The 24,284-nt window shown below is 41.9% G+C and overlaps 1 protein-coding gene across 2 annotated transcripts in view; it reads left to right on the top strand.

The window, feature by feature from the left end:
• The window catches only part of LOC124608747 (protein phosphatase 1 regulatory subunit 21), a 201,304-nt gene that overhangs the window by 53,793 nt on the left and 123,227 nt on the right, over positions 1 to 24,284 (top strand). For both annotated transcript variants that reach the window (XM_047140013.1, XM_047140012.1), the window contains exon 4: positions 10,322 to 10,444. In XM_047140013.1, the coding sequence (XP_046995969.1) occupies positions 10,322 to 10,444 (123 nt within the window). The remainder of the gene's footprint in view (positions 1 to 10,321; positions 10,445 to 24,284) is intronic.

The following is a 24,284-nucleotide window of genomic DNA, read 5'->3' as shown; positions in this document are numbered from 1 at the left end:
TTACAATATTATAAGTGAGTGGGAAAACAATTTATGATTTTGCTCAAAAGCATTTTATAACAAAAATGAGATTTAGAATATTTATACCCATGTTTCTTTTTATGATGATATTCACAAATTATTATTGGGTTCTGTCATGATTTTACTTCTTCATAGCTTTCCAGGAATTAAAATTGTCTATAATGTAACAATCAACACAGCACTGTTGAAAAGAATTAATTTGTTTTTCATCTGCTCCTAATTTAATTTGTATAGTTGAGCTGAATTTGCACACAGACAAGGATGATGCAACAAGAGGAGTACATGGGAAATGGAAACTGCACACTGATCTTTTAATGATGGCCATTTGAAAGCATTAGTAGTACCGTGAAGTGTCGTAAAGGAGGCGATTATATCTTGCAACTCATGAGATACAATTATTATCTGCCCCACTCACCACTGATTGTCATACACACAAGAAATGAAGTGGCTCACTACAAAGTCTTCTAATGTGTACTGTGGTGTCTGCATTTCATACACAGTAACAGGCAGCATTTCGTGGGGAACAGTTCTTGCATTGTATTTGTCACTCTGGGATGCAACCCAGTAGTGATTTAATTGAATTCCTGCTACAGGTTTCGTAGCAGACCACTCTTCTCTCTTTTTTAAATGAAATTCCCTTAATGGACTTTTATTTAGAATTAATTGTTTCATGTTTGTTACTAACGTTGATATCTCTGATAGCGTCAACAGTTTTGTGCTGGGGATTAAATCTTGTTGCAAGATGTTTAGAGAGACCTCATACCTCATCACATGCATTTTTTCCTTGACCTGTTGCTGAAAATATCAATTTTTTGCCTTAATTCCTGTACTATAATGTTGACCAACCTCATAAAGCTGAAAGTAGTTTTTAAAATGAGATGCTGCACCATCAGTTTCATAAACATGTTTAGGAAAGGCATGGGCTCTAGATGCTATGTCATCAATTATCTTGCTGACAGCGTAGCATGCATGTGCACCGTCATGAATGAGATCATCTCTGCCAATAGCAAAACAGTGTGATGTTCCAAGGAAGTGAATATTGATACCTGTAATGTGTGCCAATGCTAACTTTGAATTTTGTTCTGCAAAGCAACAGATCTGTTCTCAGCAAAGTCAGAATGAAGAACTAATGTATCAGTTTTCTGGGATGTGGCTTATTTTACTTCTTCTGTGGCCTATCTCTGACTCATTTGGATATGATGACGAGCTATTCCTTTCGTGACCAATGTCTAACCTCTATAAGAAACTTCTCTGGCTCTACTGTCTTCTCCACCAACTCTCCTCCCTCCTGTAATGCATATGTTATGTCACTGTCAATGTCCTGAAGGTGTAATGCTTCAGCAGCCATCACTTCAGCACCAGAACACATTGCACACTCCTGCAACCAACATTTATCTTGCATCTCTTGAGATATACACAAAAGCACCAGGTCCACATTTGTGTACATCTTTACTGTGACTCTGCTTATGGTGAAACAAACAAGTTTCAAATTAGTGCAGTAAATACATGTGCATACTCCCTTCACTGGCTGGCATTTTACCCATTTTTGTCATAAGGAGTAGGATTTTGTGATACCAGATTTTAAAGTCAGGCTCTCCTTTTTCATTAGGAGATATGCTTCTCTTGCTGATCTTGTCATACGTATTTTTACCCTTTCAACTTTTTTTGCCAAGTAAGGTCAGCCTGGTTAGGACTTTGCCTGCTGCTGTCTTTGTCATCACTCAGGTAATATTACAGATCAACAGTAAGCACATCATCTGGTAGCAGATGCCCACAGTACAATTCTGGATAAACCCAAATACCATCCTCGTTCTTTATTTTATGAGCTTTCGAAATCAAATAATGTGAGGAAGCGGGGATTTATTTCTACAGGGTGGTCGGAAATTCCCATTATGGAGGGTAGTGAAAACAGATCATTTTGAATAGGAACCCATGTCTGGAATCATATCATTTCTGTTCTACAACAGTTTCAATTCAGATGTGTACCTTGTCAATGTCTGCTTAGGGCAAGAGAAACGTCTCAGAGTTCCCTGTCCTGGTGTGCAACAGGGTAGACACGATGACGTGTACTATGTCAAATGATCCCCAGATGTCATTTATTGTCTGCTTTGCTGTGAGACCGAGTCAATACCTGTGCAACACCAATAGAGGAAGCATGGTGCAGTAAACGTTTTGCGGAATACACAGACATGCTCCTTTTGTATGGCGAAGCTGGAGGTAACGGAAGAGCTGCTTGTCAGCTGTATCACGAATGTTTTCCACACCGTCACACTCCATCGCACAAACTGTTTGCCCAAGTTACACAACATCTACTAGAAATGGGTACCTTCCCCATGAGGAGGCAGGGCTGTGGTGCTCCACGGTGACGCTGCACTCCCAAATTTGAAGATGGTGTACTGCGTCGCTTTGAAGATAGTCCATTAATGAGTTCGTGAACAATTGCGCATGCAATGGCTGTTAGACACAGTATTGTCTTGGACGTCCTGCATGAGCAACAATTACATCCATACCACTTACAAAGGGTACACGCTGTGGGTCCAGCAGACTTTCCACAATGCGTTGCCTTCTGCACATGGTTCCTGCACCGTTGCATCGACGCGCCACTGTTTCCACATTGAGTTCTCTTCGCAGACGAATGTAGGTTCACAAGGGATTGTGTTCTGAATGTTTGAAATAGCCATATCTGGGCGGACAAAAACCCTCATGCCATGCATGTTCAGGGATTTCAAAACAGGTTTGGAATTAACATTCGGGCAGGTATTCTGGACGGTCATGTGATTGGACCATACCTTCTTCCATCCAAGCTCACAGGTCCCGTGTACTTAGTCCGTCTACAACATGTACTGGACCTGTTATTGGAACCTGTGCCATTGAATGTCCATCAGGAAATGTGGTTTCAGCATGATGGAGCACCACCTCACTTTTCACTGGCTGTCCAGAGACATCTCAACAGACGGTATGGTGAAAGATGGATAGGCCTTGGTGGTCCAACCACGTGGCCGCCACGATCGCCGGATTTAACCCCTATGGACTACTTCTTGTGGGGTCATATGAAGAGTCTTATTTATGAGACACCTGTAGAGACAGGGGAAGATCTGCTGGCACGAGTTCTAGCTGCTGCACAAGACATTGATGAGACACCAGGTGCGATGGAGAGAGTGTACCAGAACATGCTTCGGAGGTACAATTTCTGTAACAACATTAGTGGTCGCCACATCGAGCCGCTGTTGTAAGGCATCGGTATGTTGCACGTGGTGCCGTAGATGCTGGGTTCTTGTTGTTGTTGATTAATGGAAACCATAAGGTGTAAGTTGCAATGCAAATGCGTAAGTAATAACGGAACAAGTCAGTATTCTTTTCAAATGGATTTCAACAATTGTACTGGGTTGTGCTTAAGTACATTCCTCATGTGGGTGAGGATGAGATAATCGTCTGCATTGAAACTGTCATAGAGTGGAAATGATAAGTTTCTGGACATGGGTTCCTATTCGAAATGTTCTGTACTCACTACACTCTACATGTCCTAGAAGTTTGTAACTGGAATTTCCGACCCCCCTGTATATTTGCTGCTTAGAGTAGCTATCTGGTTTAAGTGTCAGCAACTGTACCTTCTCAGCATAGGTGGCTGCTGAGACAGCAGTATTTAGGTTTTGAAACTACACATAACATTTCGTGCGCATGTCACTGTCTTCAGGTTCTGCACAAAGTCCATCTACATTACACACATCACAAAGTTTTGAAGATGCTGCTTGTGTAAAACTTGTTCCAATTTGTTCCACTTTTATTTTACATACTGTTTTCTTGACTGGAATACTCTCTTTCAAATTCTGAAGGTGGCAGGGGTAAAATACGGGGAGCAAAAGGCTATTTACAATTTGTACAGAAACCAGATGGCAGTTATAAGAGTCGAGGGACATGAAAGGGAAGCAGTGGTTGGGAAGGGAGTGAGACAGGGTTGTAGCCTATCCCTGATGTTATTCAATCTTTATATTGAGCAAGCAGTAAAGGAAACAAAAGCAAAATTCGGAGTAGGTATTAAAATCCATGGAGAAGTCATAAAAACTTTGAGGTTTGCCGATGACATTGTAATTCTGTCAGAGACAGCAAAGGACTTGGAAGAGCAGTTGAACGGAATGGATAGTGTCTTGAAGGGAGGATATAAGATGAACATCAACAGAAGCAAAATGAGGTTAATGGAATGTAGTCGAATTAAGTCGGGTAATGCTGAGGGAATTAGATTAGGAAACGAGGCACTTAAAGTAGTAAAGGAGTTTTGCTATTTGGGGAGCAAAATAACTGATGATGGTCAAAGTAGAGAGGATATAAAATGTAGACTGGCAATGGCAAGGAAAGCGTTTCTTAAGAAGAGAAATTTGTTAACATCGAGTATAGATTTAAGTGTCCAGGAAGTCGTTTCTGAAAGTATTTGTATGGAGTGTAGCCATGTATGGAAGTGAAACATGGACGATAAATAGTTTGGACAAGAAGAGAATAGAAGCTTTTGAAATGTGGTGCTACAGAAGAATGCTGAAGATTAGATGGGTAGATCACGTAACTAATGAGGAGGTATTGAATACGATTGGGGAGAAGAGAAATTTGTGGCAAAACTTGACTAGAAGAAGGGATTGGTTGGTAGGACATGTTCTGAGGCATCAAGCGATCACCAATTTAGTATTGGAGGGCAGCGTGGAGGGTAAAAACCGTAGAGGGAGACCAAGAGATGAATACACGAAGCAGATTCAAAAGGATGTAGGTTGCAGTAGGTACTGGGAGATGAAGAAGCTTGCACAGGATAGAGTAGCATGGAGAGCTGCATCAAACCAGTCTCAGGACTGAAGACCACAACAACAACAAACTGTTTTCTTCTTGTACTTCTTACCTTTCCTGGAAGTGTAAGACTGGATACCGTAGGAGCTACAGTGGAAATGCTAACACTCAAAGTATCAAGAACTTCAAACCTGGGAATATAAACATCTGCACTGTGTTCTTCAGTTTCACATTTGGCTGATGCTGATCATTCAGGTGGGTTGTCACTAAATTTCTTCTTGCAGTGAGTGTAGCAATTTCTGCACAGTGAATGTGGTGCTAATACTGTTACCTGAAGACCAAGATATTTCTACAATACCTCTGACAGATTTGCAACAACTGTGGAGTGTTTTTCACTTTCCTTAAACACCACCTTCTTGTGTGTTTCTCATAGTCCACACACCTCACTGACACTGTATCCAACAAAAAGTTCAAACCAAACACAAAACTTGATGCAGAATGGTTTATGTGCAAGTTTCACTCATTTGTTATAAACAGAAGAGCACTGGAAACAGTTGCCAACATGCATATTTTACACTAGAAATTCAGTGATGCGAAATATGCAGAATGTTGAAGGATTTTTAACACGCACACAAAAAAATATTGCCCACTGTGTTTTCAGTGAGTACTAACATAGTAACCAAACAATATTTTGTGTAATTCTCAAAAGTTTTCAGAAAGGGGTTTTTGAATAAATAATTTGTAATAACTGCAATTTTTTACATTTTTAGTAATAAATATTTACGTAATACAGATATCTGGAGCAGAGAAGATAGTGTTTATAATTACATGAGTAGTATCTGCTAATAAGACAGAAAAGATAAAATTCTGTGGCTTTCAAAATTAGCAAAAAATTTTTTTAAGTGGAAAAATTTTCATCTTAAATTTGTTAGTTAACAGAAACCCATAAGTGTGCAGGTGTCAACTAAATTTCAACTCACTAATAGGGAGCTTTAATGCAGAACATCTGCCAGGTCTCCAGTACCTTTGGTTTATTACTTAAATTTCAAAATATACATTTTTCAAAGGGCCATACCGTTTACAGAAATTAAGATAAAATGAAAATAGTTTATTTTTTAACACTTACAATATAGAGGTCTAACATATGTTTTCCAGAGAAATTCATGACCACGAGTTGACATGACCTGTATGATTTGAAATGAAATCACCCCTTACAGTATATTTGCTTCCTGATTTATTGCTGTAAGGGGAGAAGCTAGGCAACAACGATCACCATAGCAACCACAAATATTTTTAAACAATGTAATATTAGTTACACTCTCTCCAGAAAATGAACTGTTTCATGCAATAGAGAGTAAATAGTCATTGAAGTATTAAACAAGTGATGTGGAATGTTTTTCCAATCTCCTGAATAACTGATAAATCACGATTTGCCCTCTGTCAGAAATAAGTGATTCAGATGCTATAAATGTTCTTCAAAGATAAGTTGTAGGTTTGTATTGCCGTATGCTTTCTTCCATTTCTCCGGAACCCAAACTAAGCTTCCACAGGTTCTACTTCACCAGTTTATCGATTCTGCAATCATGAATTATTAAACTAATGGTTCAGAAGTATTCACACTTGTCAGCACATGCCTTTTTGGAATTGAAATTGTTCAGTTATTTGTAATGTCTGGTGGTATTTCACTATTTCGCCTATCTCACATTTATTGTTCATCAGATGGTGTAATTTTGCCTGGTTCTCCCAAGGATGTTTTATTCTACAACTCTTTATTGCAATAATGAAATTTATGCTAAGTATGTTTTGTAAATTGCACTTTGTTTGATGATGCGTGGCTACAGTAGCCCAAAGAATTACCTATGTGCTTTACATACATGATTCTGATATGTTTGATATTAACTTACAAGTGAACTTTTGTATCAGATTTATAACTTACTTCACATCATTACGAATAAGTCTGCGTAGGGTCTATTGAAGAACCAACTTGTACTGAGTATCTGGACAGTTCTAGTTGTGTAATGAAATTCTCCTGGTACACCTCATTGCTGCATAAAGAGTTGTGTGGTGTGGTTCGAGAATTGTCCCTTGTTTATAACACACTATGTGTAAGACATTTCTCTGAATACCTATTACGACTAGTGGGGCAACTGTAGCGTCTGTCTGACAGATAATTTATTGTAACACATATCATCCATAATCCAGTTTTCCATGATGTGTGGGGTGTTTTCCAGTTATTTGTCTTATTATTGCAAGATGCCAAACATGCTCATGTGCAGCTGATTCCACATTCAAAAGCAGACATTACAGACAAGGGAATGATAAACCTTAGGTATTTCATGATCAACCAGTATACAGTCGTGTATAGTATTCTGCAATAAATGGTCCCTCCCCCTCTCACACACTCCCCCTCCCTCCCCTCCACCTCCATCGCCTCCTTATCCCCTCCCTCCTTACCCTCTCCCTCCTTACACCCCCCTCCCTCCTTACACCCCCTTCCCTCCTTACACCCCCTCCCTCCTTACACCCCCTCCCTCCTTACACCCCCTCCCTCCTTACACCCCCTCCCTCCCTCCCTCCCTCCATCCCTCCCTCCCTCCCTACCCACCCTCCGTCCCTCCCTCCCTCCCTACCCACCCTCCGTCCCTCCCTCCCTCCCTACCCACCCTCCGTCCCTCCCTCCCTCCCTACCCACCCTCCGTCCCTCCTTACCCACCATCCCTCCGTCCCTCCTTACCCACCTTCCCTCCCTCCCTCCTTACCCACCTTCCCTCCCTCCCTCCTTACCCACCTTCCCTCCCTCCCTCCTTACCCACCTTCCCTCCCTCCCTCCTTACCCACCTTCCCTCCCTCCCTCCTTACCCCCACTCCCTCCCTCCTTACCCCCCTCCCTCCCCCCTTACCCCCCTCCCTCCTTCCCACCCTCCTCAGCAGCCCCTCCCTCCTCAGCAGCCCCTGCCTCCTTACCCACTCCCTCCTTACCCACTCCCTCCTTACCCACTCCCTCCTTACCCACTCCCTCCTTACCCACTCCCTCCTTACCCCCACCCCCCTCTTACCCCCACCCCCCTCTTACCCCCACCCCCCCTTACCCCCACCCCCCCTTACCCCCACCCCCCCTTACCCCCACTCCCCCCTTACCCCCACTCCCCCCTTACCCCTACTCCCCCCTTACCCCCACTCCCCCCTTACCCCCACTCCCCCCTTACCCCCACTCTCCCCTTACCCCCACTCCCCCCTTACCCCCACTCCCCCCTTACCCCCACTCCCCCCTTACCCCCACTCCCCCCTTACCCCCACTCCCCCCTTACCCCCACTCCCCCCTTACCCCCACTCCCCCCTTACCCCCACTCCCCCCTTACCCCCACTTCCCCCTTACCCCCACTCCCCCCTTACCCCCACTCCCCCCTTACCCCCACTCCCCCCTTACCCCCACTCCCCCCTTACCCCCACTCCCCCCTTACCCCCACTCCCCCCTTACCCCCACTCCCCCCTTACCCCCACTCCCCCCTTACCCCCACCCCCTTACCCCCACTCCCTTACCCCCACTCCCTTACCCCCACCCCATTACCCCCACTCCCTTACCCCCACCCCATTACCCCCACCCCTCTCCCCCACCCCTCCCCCCCACCCTCCCCCCCACCCTCCCCCCCACCCCTATCCCCCACCCCCTCTCCCCCACCCCCTCTCCCCCACCCCCTCTCCCCCACCCCTCTCCCCCACCCCCTCTCCCCCACCCCCTCTCCCCCACCCCCTCTCCCCCCACCGCCTCTCCCCCCACCGCCTCTCCCCCCACCGCCTCTCCCCCCACCGCCTCTCCCCCCACCGCCTCTCCCCCACCGCCTCTCCCCCACCGCCTCTCCCCCACCGCCTCTCCCCCACCGCCTCTCCCCCACCCCCTCTCCCCCACCCCCTCTCCCCCACCCCCTCTCCCCCACCCCCTCTCCCCCACCCCCTCTCCCCCACCCCTCTCCCCCACCCCCTCTACCCCGCACCCCCTCCCCCCTCACCCCCTCTACCCCGCACCCCCTCCCCCGCGCCCGCTCTCCCCGCGCCCCCTCTCCCCCCGCCCCCTCTCCCCCCGCCCCCTCTCCCCCCACGCCCCCTCTCCCCCCGCCCCCTCTCCCCCCACCCCCTCTCCCCCCCACCCCCTCTACCCCGCCCCCTCTCCCCCCGCCCCCTCTCCCCCCACCCCCTATGCCCCCACACCCTCGCCCCCACATCCTCGCCCCCACACCCCACCATCTCTCCTCCACCTCTCCCCCTCTTCCCACCTCTCCCCCCTCTCCCCCCTCTTCCCACCTCTCCCCCCTCTTCCCACCTCTCCCCCCTCTTCCCACCTCTCCCCCCTCTTCCCACCTCTCCCCCCTCTTCCCACCTCTCCCCCCTCTTCCCACCTCTCCCCCCTCTTCCCACCTCTCCCCCCTCTTCCCACCTCTTCCCACCTCTTCCCACCTCTCCCCACCTCTTCCCACCTCTCCCCACCTCTTCCCACCTCTCCCCACCTCCTCCCCCCTCTTTCCCCCTCTCCCCCCTCTACTCTCTTCCCCCCTCTACTCTCTTCCCCCCTCTACTCTCTTCCCCCCTCTACTCTCTTCCCCCCTCTACTCTCTTCCCCCCTCTACTCTCTTCCTCCCTCTCCCCACTTCCATCGAGCTACGGAGCCCCTTGAAGATGTATCTCGCAGTCGGAGATGAAACGTTGGGAATTGACACAGAATTCATCAACCGACCACGGACGCAACGGACATGATATTTCCGGCCGTGAAAGTCTACATTTTAGTATCAAAAAAGATCAACATTGTATGTGGAAAGCTTAGCTTCTCTTGCAGCTTATTAATCTTTGAGACCAATATTATAAGTGAAACCTTTAGTTTTCTTGTAGCAAAACTATGTACATTAATTTAAACGATTAACTTTCCCTATGTGTGTATACGTGCTACTTACGCTATTGTCTGACTACACCATGAAAATATGCAGTGTACATGTTGCTGCGCATCAAAGATCTTTCCATAACATGTTTTATTATTTTCATTGAGTTCCATATTTTTAGAACCGGGGAATTCTATGCCGGTGTATAAAACCATAACCATTCATAGGATTATAAGTTTTACAGTTCCGAGGAAAAGTATACTGTCACTTAACGTGGGAAAGTATATTTTCATCCAGGAGAAAGTGCATTTTTAACCTTGAAATCTGGGAAAAATCAGAGATTTTTTTTTTTCTTATCCGCGTATACACTCTCCCTCCCCTCTCCCCTGCTCGCACTTGCACACCCCGTATCACCCACTGCCCTGATACTTCACAATATACATGTACAGAGTGCTACTTGTCCTATTCAGTCCATGATGTTAATGTGTGTACCGTTGGTTTGACATTCCCAATTTTTGTTTTGTGTTTATAAGGAATCAGCATATTTACTATAATCTTTGTACTCTGTTGTTGTTTTAAATCCTATTTTATAGTAAGATGCTATCTAAAATTTTATACGGAAATGTAGAAATATTTTTTCATTCCTACTTTTTTAATTTTTGCAGCTGCATGATAAGGATGAAGCTCACCAGCGAGATGTATCTGAGCTGAGGTCTAAATTGGATGCTTTAGAAGCTGAATTGAAACAACACCATGAAGTGAATACAGATGCGGAACACAAATATAAGGTGATCATTGTGCTTGTTTTATGGGTGTTTATTGGTCATGTGCGAACTATCTTAATCACTCGCTCTGTTTCTTGCAGTTTCAACTTGATACTTCTTCTTGTGAATTTATATTATTTTAAAACATACAAAATAGTTTAATGCATTTGTCAATTTATGGTAGATTGTTGTGGCTCTATTGCTCTGTCATGTACTTAAAGAAAAATATTTTAACAGATGTAAAAGTTGAAGTTGGTAGATCTCTTGGTGTACTGGTTGCTGGGGTTATTTTGTCTAGTACTCAACCATCCCCCCCCCCCCCCCCCCCCCCCCCCGCACCCCAAAAATTAACATGATCAAGAAATTTCTCATGGTCAGTTGTCAGCAGGATCATTACCTGTTACAGCAGATGTGTTCATTTCTTCCACATTGGTGTGAATTATTGGTAGATCATTTCTTGCTGCATTAACTCGCTTTGTACTCGCTGGATCGTAAATATGCTCTGAAGTCAGATTCATAATGTAAGACTCGTGTATTCACTTTATCTGTAACTGTAGATTATTCTCTGGACAAGCAGTTTTTAATTCTTAGATTCTAGGCCATGATTTTATAACTGTGCAAACCCCTTTAGGAAAGTGTAATATACCATAAACCCATAATGTCTATAGAGGAGAATATGCTGTCATCGTTACGTTAGTTCACAAAGGATTGAATTTACTTGTGCTGATAATACACATTCATGTAGGCCTGTGGTTGCCAATCTTTCTGAAACAATTGCCTGTGGATGGGATCGGAAATTGACCAAAATACCAACAAAATTTGGTACCCATCAAAATTTTAAATAAAGAGAATCATATTTGTAAAGTGGTGAATGATAAATAATACTTTGTTAACATACAAGCAAATAAACCTCACCACTTTTTTCTAGAGTTTCTTTACTAAACCAACAAAAAGACACAATTAGACAATTTATTTCTCATAGATCTAACAATGTGTTTTTGTATTTTGTGTAGTGTTTGCCGAAGCGCGCAGTAAGACACATTCAAAATTTGTTTGGCCCCTTTAGCTCAGTCAACGAAGATCAAAAAAGATTGAACAGACAAAAAGAGGGCTGTTGCAAATCTTTGTACACTGTTAGGAGGGAGCATCATGAACAGCATGCTAAAAATGCCCACCAGAAGGCGTGAGTGTGGGAACACTTATTAAGTCACTTTTTAAGTTTTCTTGAATAACTGAAAAACCACTGTGTCTAGTAAAAATGTTTCACTGTGCAAAATTAAACCACATTAAATTTCCCACAGAAAAGGTCCTACTTATTTTTTTCTCTAGAAGTATTATTTTCTGCATTGCAGGTAACGGAAAATCGCAGATTATTAAAAACAGTGTTTCAATGGTGTAATATTACTGTTTACTGTCGAATGAAGTTGGTTGAGAACAAATATTAAATGTGTGTACCTTGTCTAAGTGCAGTAGAGCTGTATTATTGGATAAATTGTCTTTTAGGGATGTAACAGGGTGAAGAGGGCAGGGAGGGAGTGTAGAAGTGCAAGGGACGGTAGGTCGCCATATCGTAGTTATACAGTTCCCTCCTTAGTAAGTCTGCAAACCGAATAGAAAGTAGGTGATTTCCCACTCTGTCAACCCCACTACATCACAAGGAACAACTACTGGGCACTTCAAAAAAGTTACACGGTCCTCTGCAATGTACTTTACGAATCCCTGCAAGATGTGGGCAGACATGCCCGGGGGTGTGCATTAACACTACATGGAATACAGATATGAGTTACTAACAACACTAATGCAAGAAACTCGTGGATAGAATGTATGTAAATCTCTGCACACTGTCCTACATTGCTAGAGGAGAAATTCATTCTTAGCTCTCCCAACATATAGAGGCCCAGAGGCTTAAACTGGCTCTTACAGCTACAGAAGTAGGTCACCAAGTTGTTATGGAACAGCCCAAGTCAAGCAGTACATTACAGCAAATTACTATTCTAGAACTGAACTTGCTTAGTCCCATTGCACCGGACATATTTGCACTCACCTCTGAGGATACATTGTGGATGTGTGGTAAGTGGTCCCACTCAGTCTAGCCTACTCTGCAAGTGCCAGCACTTCCTGAATGGAGATTTATGTAATCTACCTGTAACACATTAATAGTGAGAGAACTGCAGTAGCTCGGAGAACAGACTGCAGTTAAGATGCAATTATTTTTTATGGAAAGTTCTCAGGGTTTCCATCTTGGTGAAAGTTTTGAGGTGATCTAGGGCAGTGGATTTTTAATTTTACTTGGTGCATTGTTTCTCGTAATGGATGCTTAAACACCCCACAGTACCTGTAAATAACTAAAATGAGCAACCATAAAATAAACCTAAATACAATTTTGAACATGGCCGATAATGCAGCAACCATAGACGAAATTTATAATATTACTTGAAAATACAGCTCTTCGGTTGCACAGGTAAAAATTTCCAACTTTACCTAAGTTTCAACTGCTCTAAGGCAGCCTTCATCAGAAGTAAAAAATTTTTACATTACGTAGAGTAAGTAGTTATGAAATGGTTTAGAGCAACAGTGCTCATGTTAAAGATAAAAATATATTTGTACATTATAAAATATTCCTAGGAATGAAACTTGATTAAGATGCGACCCTTAGCGGCGCATCTTAACCAAGTTTCATTCCTAGGAATATTTTATAATGTACAAATATATTTTTGTCTTTAACGTGAGCACTGTTGCTCTAAACCATTTCATAACTATTTACTCTATGTAATGTAAAATTTTTTTACTTCTGATGAAGGCTACCTTAGAGCAGTTGAAACCTAGGTAAAGTTGGAAATTTTTACCTGTGCAACCGAAGAGCTGTATTTTCAAGTAATATTATAATCCTAAATATGTTACTTGCAGTCTCCTTGTCCACTTTTTAGCTAGCTGTGCCTGGAATACAAATTCCTACACCCTATTTTGAAGGGCGTGAGGAAGTTATGACAGGAAATTGCTCCTCGAAGTTCCATTTTCTATAAATTCATTTTCAGCAACAAATTGTTCAAATAATTCAATGTACAGTTTAGCTTGCTTAGAAGTGGTAGGTTTCAATACTCTGCTCATCACATGCATTTAGGACAAGCCTGATGCACAAACCATGCTAGACCGAAATGATAGACACATTTAATTATTTGCAGTTCATGAAAAAGGTGAATTTCTAACAGTTCCATAAACAGCACAATGCACTCCATCATGAAACTCGGCAGTGGCTTGGTATCTGATAAAGACATACATTGTTGACAAGTTTTTGAGCAATGAAACCTACGAGGCAGCTCCAGAGTTGCTTATGTATTCTCTATGCAATCAGGAGAAGACCACAAAATGGAACTACCATCTCTAAAATGCTCATGCATGTGCTCAGTGCTCTAAAAGTGCTCTCTTGGAATACTAAATTACTAATAACTTTGCCAGTTGGGATTATATCAACACTAATTTTTGCTATTGTAGATCAATGTGTAAGGAAGATTTCATTTTAAGTTTATTTTTATATCTTAACATAGCCGGTAAGATTTTTTTAAAATGGTACTTTAGGTGGTCTTTATCGTCAGAACTGTCCATTCTGTCATTACTTTATGATGTTAAATCAATTCAAATTTTCTGACATTTGGAGTGTTGCAATCATTTTCTATACCTAAAATGGTGCTGTAATCTCTTTATTCTAGCTTATGTATAAGTAGTGGATAATCTATTTTTCTAACTTTTTAGTCCAAAATTTACATTGCCATTAAAAACTTGAAAATTTCAACTTTATGTTTTACATTAAATTACACTTATTATAAAAATTTCAACCCAGTATCTCTTAACTCTGCCAAATGTAAAATTTCAGAAAATAGTGTTTTCTGGGGCAACTGCATACCTGATGTTCAAACTCTGTATTCCTCACTTTTACATACTTCTACACCATACTACTAACAAAATTTATAATTACCTCACTATCAAAATTTTATGTTATGCAGTTGTGTAATCCATGTCAGCAACAAGAACACAAAGAGTGCGCTTGGCTCGGCCTTGGGGGCTGAATTGAAGAAGAGTAGGGGTAGTTCCTCTCTCTCCATCTAACTAGCAAACTGTTGCTAAGCATCTAAGGCACTTGATTACCCACAATACCACAAATTTCAATGAGCTCTACAGTATGAGACTTGTTGAAACATCACAATGTCTCAGTACTGCTATCAAACTGGAAAGCCAATAGCTTTTTATCACTAGTACATGCTCGGAAAATCTACATTTATTTATGATTGTAATGGAAATGAAGTGGAGGTGAGTGGCTGCTAGGTGGCCAAATGAAATTCTGTGAAATGAGAAAATACAACACACTGATCAAATTAATAGTGGATAATTTGTGTTAGAAAATGTTTGCAAGTGGGATGAATACATCTAATTGAAGATTGCAAGTCATGGAAATGTCCAGAGGTGGCCATTGTTGTTGTTGTTGTTGTTGTTGTTGTTGTTGTTGTTACTACTACTACTACTACTATTACTATTATTACTGTTATTACTACTACTACTAATCTTGTTGTTGTTGTTGTTAGCCCTCAGGAGATGTCATTTTGTCTCACAAGAGTAATCAACCCCAGATTGGGAATCATTGACCAGGGCCCTTCTACTTCCTGTTGAGCCCATTCTCCTGTGTATTCTTTCTTATTCTCCAACCCAAATTATTGTCAGGAGTTAAGCAGGTGTTGCTGATAGGTAAATAACTTCAAATTGTTGTGTTCCTGATTATTGTAAGACAGCAGGGTGTTGCACAACTATGGAAGTGTAAAATTACTAAACGGCAACTTTTAGGCACCAGGAATTTGCAGTTTCTGTGTTGCAGACTCGTATGTTTGTCGATTATTATATGCTTCTGAAATTAAAGTGCCACATATTCTTCAGAAACTTGTTGAATGTACAATATTTTATGAAAACCTATTGTCAAATATTGTGCAGCTGGAGCTTGTGTTTAGTCTCTACAAATATTTGCGAGTCAGTAGATCACCAGTAAACGGAAAAAGAGATTTTTTTATTGCCCTCTTATGTTGTGTAAATTCTATGCTGAAATAAACTGAAGTTTATTTTCAGTTTTGAGAAAAGATTATGATGTAACTATTTCTGAACCACAAAATATAAACCACTGAAATGCAGATGTATAGTGTAGTGCAATGTAGTCCAAAGGTTCAGAAATAGTGTTTAACTGATGGTGTAGATTTCTTTGAATGATAGGATCATGAAATGACAAGGCTGAAGCAATATATTAATTAATAGTAACACAATGAGCTAGGAAGAAAGTTGTTAAGTCTCAAAATGAGTGCATTTGGATTAGGGCTGAAGATGAAAGTTCTGGTAGTATGTGTAGAAGATTATGAAGAGCATATTGTACCTAAGCCTTCTTACTCGGCATCTCCATCTCAGTGCCACTGCCTAGATAAGTCTCTCTTTCACTGTCTTCTTTTACTTCCATTGATTTACAGTATATCCCACTGCCACCATCTCCTCTCTCACTTACAAGTCTCTTTCTGTCTTTCTTTCCCACTGCCACTGTCTCTACCATACCTCAACAAATCAAAAATTCTGGGGCATCCAACTTATTTTTTCCTCTATACCCACTTGTTTAAAGTTTTGGTCCAAAATGCACCCTCCTCTATGGTCTCCACTCACCTGTTCTGACTCCCACTGTTACTGTCCTCATCCATTCATCCATCTCTCTCTTTTTTTAAATGCCACTTTCTCTCTCCCATCATCACTGCCTAATGTCTGTTTCTCTCCTACTGGCAGTGTCTCCTCTCTCTTCCACCGTCACCATCTCTGCTATCTTTTTCAGTGCAAAAAAAGGGCAGATATGTTCACATGCTAAAATTTTTGGCGAGGAATGTGGAATGAGAAATGAGGCAGCTGATTCCCCATTTTCCTGTTAGTCTTTTAAAGAGGTACATATTTGCACTTTTTGTGCTCTGACAAGAGCATTTGTCTGCAGTTATCATCTTTCTCTGCTTTCTCTGCTATTGCAGGATTTGCTGTTTAATATAAACTAATTCTACAGATTAGTAAAGTTTTTGGTATTTTATTTATATACGTAGATACATTTATATACTTCAACCAATATAAACAACAAATAAGTATGCATAATAGAAGGTTAAAATGAAACTGTTTGCTTTACATTTTCTCCAGCCACTATGCTCATCATTTGCAGCTCATTGAAAATCTGCACTTGTGACTTGTGTCTTAAAAGAGTAAAATGATTATTGTAATATTTTACTGGAATTTCAATATTACATATTTTTTGGCAGTAATTTTAAGTTCTTTTCAGAAATGTTAAGATCCTTCTTAGTCCTTTTTTCCCACTGCAGTACCACTTTCAGCATATTTGTATATGCATCGAGTTCCCATTATATGCAGACAGCATTTCATTAAGTTTTATTGATGGAAAAGATGCTGACTTAATAGTTTGGTGGCTTCAGAACCCTTGTGATGTCCCTAGAACCATCGCCATGGGTTCAGTAAGTAAGTTAAAACTACATTTACACTTCAGACCGGATATTACATGCATAAGTATGGTAACTTTGAACCTCTGGATCTCGGTAATGGATAATGATATTGAAAAAGTTTCCAAGTTCCCCGAGAATATCATCTTGAGAACATATTTTAAAAATTTTGGCGATCTACATGAATAGAAATTATAGAGATGGCCATCCTCACAATTGGTACTTACTACATCCAAACATTATGGTTTTTTGGAGTTTTCTCAGGAACTGCTCATGAGCAAGTGGTGCATTTATGAGCTGCCTAAGGTCCACTCTAGACCACACCTAATGCAAAAGAACAAACTGATTTGCCCAATTTGCCTGGGCTGGAGGAAGTGTGTAGTGTTTAAATTTTGACGCTGTACTGTAGTGTAGCTACAGTATCCCCAGTCTTCCGATGTGTACAGATGGCTGCTAGGCTAAAGGCTATCCAAAACACTTGACCACCTCTCTCTGTGATCAGTAGAACCGGAGATATAACCCCCTGAAAAAAGGTCCCATTTTTCACACGGCTTTTTTGGACATATTGGTACTGTGTGCAGTCAGGTATGGACAAATTCACACAATTGTAAATTTACTCTTGTAATAGATTTACTGCAGACTACATTTCTCATTTATAATCATCCATCAGATGTATTGCTTTATCACCTGTTCTCATCCTGTCTGTTTTCCCACCTTGCAAAGGTCATCCGATGTCCCTTCTATCCATTGCTTTCAATTTTCAAGCTCTGAATGATATTTAACGCATGATGTGTTTAATAAACAAACAAGTTTTAATTTGTGTAAACTTTTTGTTTAAATTCATTATATGATCACTTTCATTCCTAAGGCTAAGAAACAGTCATGGAACAAGAAGAAATATGACTTGCTAATCTTTTTACCTGTTTAACTTAGGAAAGTAGAACTAACCCCCTTTTCCTCCATCCCCACGACCCTCTCTGATCCCTCTGTATCTGTGCCCACATGATACAACATTGTTTTTTTATTTGAGCTAGTTGGAATATATACTATGACTAATGGCTGTCTACCACTTTACCAACCCTTTTAATTTGTGAAATAGTTGCGCGTGAGACATTCCCTTACTTACCTGTGTTTTGCAATTTGAAGGAAGGCACCCTTAAATGAAAATATTGTAGAGGGCACAAATGGTGGTGTGAGTGGTCATTGATGACATCATACCATAAATGGGAATTTGGGATGTATCCACCATCAGCAGCCCGCATCTCGTGGTCGTGCGGTAGCGTTCTCGCTTCCCACGCCCGGGTTCCCGGGTTCGATTCCCGGCGGGGTCAGGGATTTTCTCTGCCTCGTGATGGCTGGGTGTTATGTGTTGTCCTTAGGTTAGTTAGGTTTAAGTAGTTCTAAGTTCTAGGGGACTGATGACCATAGATGTTAAGTCTCATGGTGCTCAGAGCCATTTGAGCCACCATCAGCAACGGGTATACCCATGAAAAGAAATATTCTGCCGGGTTGCCTGATTCAGTGTGCAGACATGACAGGAGTGGCTTGCACAATCAAGTGTCTGAGCCATTACATGTGCCGCCAGGTTAATGCCTTCATGTGCATCATCCCCCAGTGCAAGACATGAGTTAGTTGGAGGATGCTGGCTGGAGACGTGGTGTGCATTCAGAGTCAGCTGTGGTCAACGTTGGGACACTGTTTGTGGCATTAAGCCTGTGTTGCATTGCAAAATAGTTGCGGAATACAGGGTCCAGTCATCCCGACAGCACAGCTGATAAAACTTGATGCAGAACTGGGTCATGGGCGAGGTAACCACCTCGCAAGCTGTCAATTGGAATTCGTGCAGCATTGCTGCAGGTGCTGATCAAGCACAAAACAAACTGTTTTGCAGTGGTTGAACTCTGTTTCGGGGCCAGTGGGAAGGCAACATGCCAACTGCATGAACGTGTTGTGGCAGAAGTGAATTTAATGTAGTTATATTTGCTTATAAACCATGCCCACCATTGCAGATGCTGTACTGTCTTTTCCGGGAGCTTAGACCAATGCCTAAAAATGTATATTAAATGTTTGTGGTTGGTTAACAGGTGGAGTTTGCTGTCATACAAGTATACATGAAACTTCTTGATACCATAAATTATTGATTTAAGCCTCTTCCTCAACTTGAGAATAGTACAGTGTGCCACAGTTGTCACATAGGCAATTTATTTTCCAGAGCTGTCTTACAAACTATGGGACAAAATTGCCACATTCTCTTACTGGGATGCATCCATCACAAGCGTAGATGGCATGCCCAGTATATATGGCATCAGGCATTCCGCTGTTATGAGACAATCGTTAAGGTGTTGAAAAGCCTGCTGTGAGGAAATAGACTACACAAATTCAATGTACTCTTTGTGCAGATGTTGGAGCGGGTGTGTGATTTGTGCTGCTGGAGAAATAGACTTTGCATAGTAGGTGATCTTGCTATGAAGAGACTATAATTGTTTAAGGTTAACAGAAACTGGCATATTTATTATTGCACCATATGGTCGCATGAGGGCATAATACTAAGGATGTGCTCCAGGTTTTTAACCAAAAAGCTGTGCTGCCTCGTTGAGAACGTAGGTAGTTTTACGAGAAACCTGGCTAGTTTCTTTAACAATTCCTTTGGGCGATGCATTGTATAGAAATAAATATTGGAGTGAGCACTGATAGTTGCCATTAAAGTGCCACAAATGCTTGAAGACCCATTAGGTTTTTTAATGGCAGTCATAGGCATCACCAATTGACTGGTTTAGACTGGTGAAATGAAATGCCTAGTTCCTGAATTCATACAAGCTTGCCATGAACATTATCTTTTCACAGGTGAGCTCAACAAACTTTTGGCTTTGCTGACGATTTCATAGAGAAATGAGCAGTACCATTTTTTTGCACATCCTAGTGATGGTTTGAAAATCTCTCTGTAAAATATGTATTGCAAAGAAAATCTGATCAGAAAATAGTACTGTTTCTGGTACTAAATTTATGTGATCCACTGTTTTGAAACCAAATGCTGTGAACACATCTAAGCAGTAAATGTTATGAGCATTCGATGGTTTCACTGCTAAGAATTTTAGTATGTGCCCAATGTTGTTGTACTTAGCTGTAAGTGACAGTTCTCCAAGGAAACGAGCTGCCCTTTGGCAGTCCGATATTACTTATTGCTGAGCCATTTGGAGCAAAAGTGAATTGAATTGCTGATATATGTTGTCATCTGATTGTCAAGGCAGCTCCAGTGTCCAACTTGAACCCCACTGACTGTTTGAAAATAATAAGAACCAATTCAAGCTTCTGCAGTGCTGGTGAAACTGCGACGTCAGCTGCTGTGACTGTGTGGAGCACGTGCTGTCATCGGTCCGTGTTGGTACAGGATGCTGGCAAGTAGCTTGTTTACACACAGCTGCCAGGAATCAAGTTTGCCACATGGTGAACAGTTTGCAGCATGGTGTGGTGCAGGCAACAGCTTTGTGACTGAAGGGTGCTGCAGCTGGGGCATGACTGGCACTCCGTTGCCTTGCCTGGGAAATATTCCAGTGTCGAGGGTGAAGAAATTTTTGACCTGCCTGTTCAGTACTAAAAAAAAGGGTTACTCAATGGTGAGGAATGGATGATCATGAAGATTGATGTACTAGGCCGACAACTTTACTTCCACCATTTTTTCTCAAAGTTTGGGTCTTTGTTGTGAAAAACTTACAAAAAATTATGATTCATAGTATTGCCCATTGCTGGCCGCTACATTCTCCCCTCTTTCAGATAGCATATGAATCCCGTAGCAGAAGAACTGGGTGTCTTTTTGGGGATCTATGAATCGATTCAATTTTGCACTTGTTCATATGATCGGAAGTGCTGGTCAACCAGACTGTATGCCACTGATCGAAAAAGGTATGCCACTGATCGAAAAAGGTATGCCACTGATCGAAAAAGGTGGTAGACAGAGAGAGAGCAATGTATGGAGAATACGGCGGGAGGTATTGGACTTCTCATTTCAAAGTTCCCATGTATATTTTGACTGGTTTTGTGTCATGGGCTCGAGCACTGACCTACTGCAAAATTACCTTTACGTGTCTCACTGTATTATGGCCGTTTGTGTTTCAGTGCTGGGCTCGAACGCATCAATTGCTTTCGGTAATGGTATCCTGTGACTGTCTTCGTCTGTTTCAGTAGCTACGAAAACGTTCTGTCTTCCACCGCCATGCTGGTCTTAGACATCAAAATCACTGTTCTTAAGGCGTTGAAAACATTCTCTGGATGTTCTTCCGCTAATAGTTCCCTCACCGTTGGTCTTACCCAGCATTTTAAGAGCCACAGCCACAGATTTCTTCATGTTAAAGCAGAAAATTAAAACTTCCTGCAAATGGTGAGAAATGGATACGTAAGTTGACGTACTTAATTGATAATAACCTTATGATGCAGTTACAAGTCGACTAATATTTTTATGGCATTGTTTTTACAGATGCCTAAGCTTATTGTATTACACCTATGACCAACTACCTGAACCCCACTTGCCGCTACTGCCGTCTGTTGCAAAACAGTGGAAGCAAAGTTGTAGACCTAATACTTAAGTTTTTCATGGGAAGCAGGCACTCCAGACGACTGTGGATTTAGTTGTGAAGTTCTGTTAGGGGTGTAAAAAGAAGATAATGAATAAAAATCATCAGCTGGTTGTTGCTTGTGATGGCAACTAACTACTTTTGTCAAATGATTTTTGTTAGTGGAAGTATGCTGAATGTTACAAGCAGACTCAAAAGATTTAATAATCTTAAGACCTTCACAGAGACTAGAAATGGTTGTGCCTTATCCTTTAGCCTTGACTTTTCTGTCAAGTGGTAAGTACAAAATCACATCACAGATTTGTCTGCACAGGAAACTTTGCAGTTCTGACATGGTGATATCCACATCTACGTCATACCCCGCAAGCCACCTAACAGTGTATCGTGGAGAGTACTTCTGGTACCACTAACTGATCCCCCGTACTCTGTTTGACTTGCGAATGGCGCATGGGAAGAATGGTTGTGGGTAAGCCTCTGTATGAGCCCTAAGTTCTCGAATTCTCTCGTCGTGGTCACTTTGTGAGATGTAAATGGGAGGAAGTTATCTCTTGTCTGACTCTTCCCAGAAAGTGCTCTCTCAAAATTTCAATAGCATAACCTTTCTGTGATGCACAATGATCCTCTTGTAATGTCTGCCACCGGAGTTTGTTGAGTGTGTCTGTAATGCTCTCGCATTGCCCTTCGTTTGATCTTCTGCATTCCTTCCATCAGTCCTACCTGGTAAGGAACCTCGCATTGATGAACAGTACTCAACAGCCAGACAAACAAGGGCATTATAAGCCAGTTTAATTGTGGATGAGTTACATTTGTGTAAGATTCTTCCTATGAATCTGTCTGGCATCCGTCTTTCTTGCTATTTGTTTTATGTAGTCATTCCACTTAAAGTTGCTCCTCCTAAATATTTTACAGTAGATACTTTTCCTAGCAGTTTGTCATTAATAGTGTAGTTCTACAGTAGCAGATTTCTTTTCCTATATATGCGCAATAAGTTACATTTGTTTATCTTCAGGGCCAACTGCCAGAACCTGCACCATGCAACAATCCTCAGTATGTCATTCTGTTAACAGATATTGTCTTCTGGCATTGTTACTTTCTTATAGACAAAGGCATCATCTGAAAATGTTCTTAAGCACCTTGTAATGGTTCCTACTAGATCATTTATATACACTATAAAAAGCAATGGCTCTAGCTCACTTCCTTGGGATGCTCTGAAAATTACCTTTACACTAGTCTATTCTGTTCTGTTACGAGCAACGTGTTGAGTTCTGTCTGCAAGGAAGTCTTGAATATAGTCACACATCTGGTCCAATACTCAGTAAGATCATATTTATTTCCCTAACTGACAGTGTGGGATGGTGTCAAATGCCTTCTTGAAGTCAAGCAACACGGCAGCAACCTGAGCACCATTGTCTACAGCGCTGTGGATCTCATGGAGGAACAGACAGAACTGAACTTTGCAATATCTCTGTTTGTGGAATCTGTGTTGTTTCTCTGTTTGTGGAATCCATGTTGATTTTTTATAGAAGAGATTTTTGTACTCCAAAAACATCATAATTCTCGAGCATAAAACAGATTCCATAATTCTACAACAGATCGATGTCAACAGTATAGGCTTACAGTTACGTGCATCTGTCATGCAGTCCTTGTTGAAAATGGGAATGACGTGCACTTCTTTCCAGTTGATAAGTACCCTTCTTTGCTACAGTAATTTATCATAAACGGCTGCTAAAATGGGAGCCAGTTCTTTCGCATAATCTTTATAGAATCTTAAAAGTATCCTGATACCATTCCATTACTATGCTTTGTAGCTATGCTTTGTGTTCCACAGTCGGTTATTTCAGTATCGGACATTTCAGCATTTGTGCGATGCTTGGAAGGAGGGGCTGTGTTACAATCTTCTGCAGGAAACAGTTTCTGGACTGAATTCAGTATTTTGCCTTTTCTCTGTTATCTTCCATTACAGTGCCAGTGTGGTCATTGAGTGAATGAGTAGAGATTTTCGAACTGCTTGCTCATTTTTACTTAAGACCGAAACCTCTTGAGAATTTTTACTCAGATGTTGACAAAATTGTTCACTCAAGTCACTGAATGCTTTTCTCATTGTTGTGCTTATACTCATTTTCACTTCGTTCAGCTTTTGTTTGTCAGTTAGGTTTTCACTTCTCTTGAATCTTTGAAGCTCCCTTTAATTACGTTGCATGTTTTCTAACATGGCTATTAAACCACTGTTAGTCTTTCCCATCCATTAAGATCTTACTCGAAACGTACTCGTCTAAAGCATATTGAACAATGCTTTTGAATTGTTTCTACTTGTGCTCCACATCTTCATCCTTATTGCTGAATTTTTGATCCCGACTACTAAGATGCTCTGCAATTTGTACCCTGCTACTCTTACTGAATATGCCCCAAGGTATTCCTGCCTGTTGTAAGAGGCGACTAAAAGGAGTCTCTCACATTTTGGCCTTTATGTGATGGTCCCCTACTGGGTTTGATCTCCATGTTTCTAAATTTTCCCAAAGAGCGAGCCAATAGGGGAAGGGCACCTTACATGGTGCATTGTGTCCATCGTGCATTGAGATCCATAGCCCACTTTTTTGTCATCGCATTGCAGTCCCGCTCATTCCCCATCTCTTGGGCAAGGACACCTTCCTGTGCGCGTTTTCCACCATGTTCTATGCAGTGTCGCTTTCTGCGCCGACGATGACCATGGACTTTGTAGCACCTCATATCCAGCATGGTAGCCTGTCTGTTGTGGTGGGGCCGCCTTGAACCCTGTTGGTTGTAGCC

The sequence above is a fragment of the Schistocerca americana genome, chromosome 1 (genome assembly GCF_021461395.2).
Source record: "Schistocerca americana isolate TAMUIC-IGC-003095 chromosome 1, iqSchAmer2.1, whole genome shotgun sequence".
Classification (NCBI taxonomy): Eukaryota; Metazoa; Arthropoda; class Insecta; order Orthoptera; family Acrididae; genus Schistocerca; species Schistocerca americana.
The sequence above is the reverse complement of the archived record's forward strand: the minus strand, read 5'-3'. Positions and strand labels throughout refer to the sequence as shown.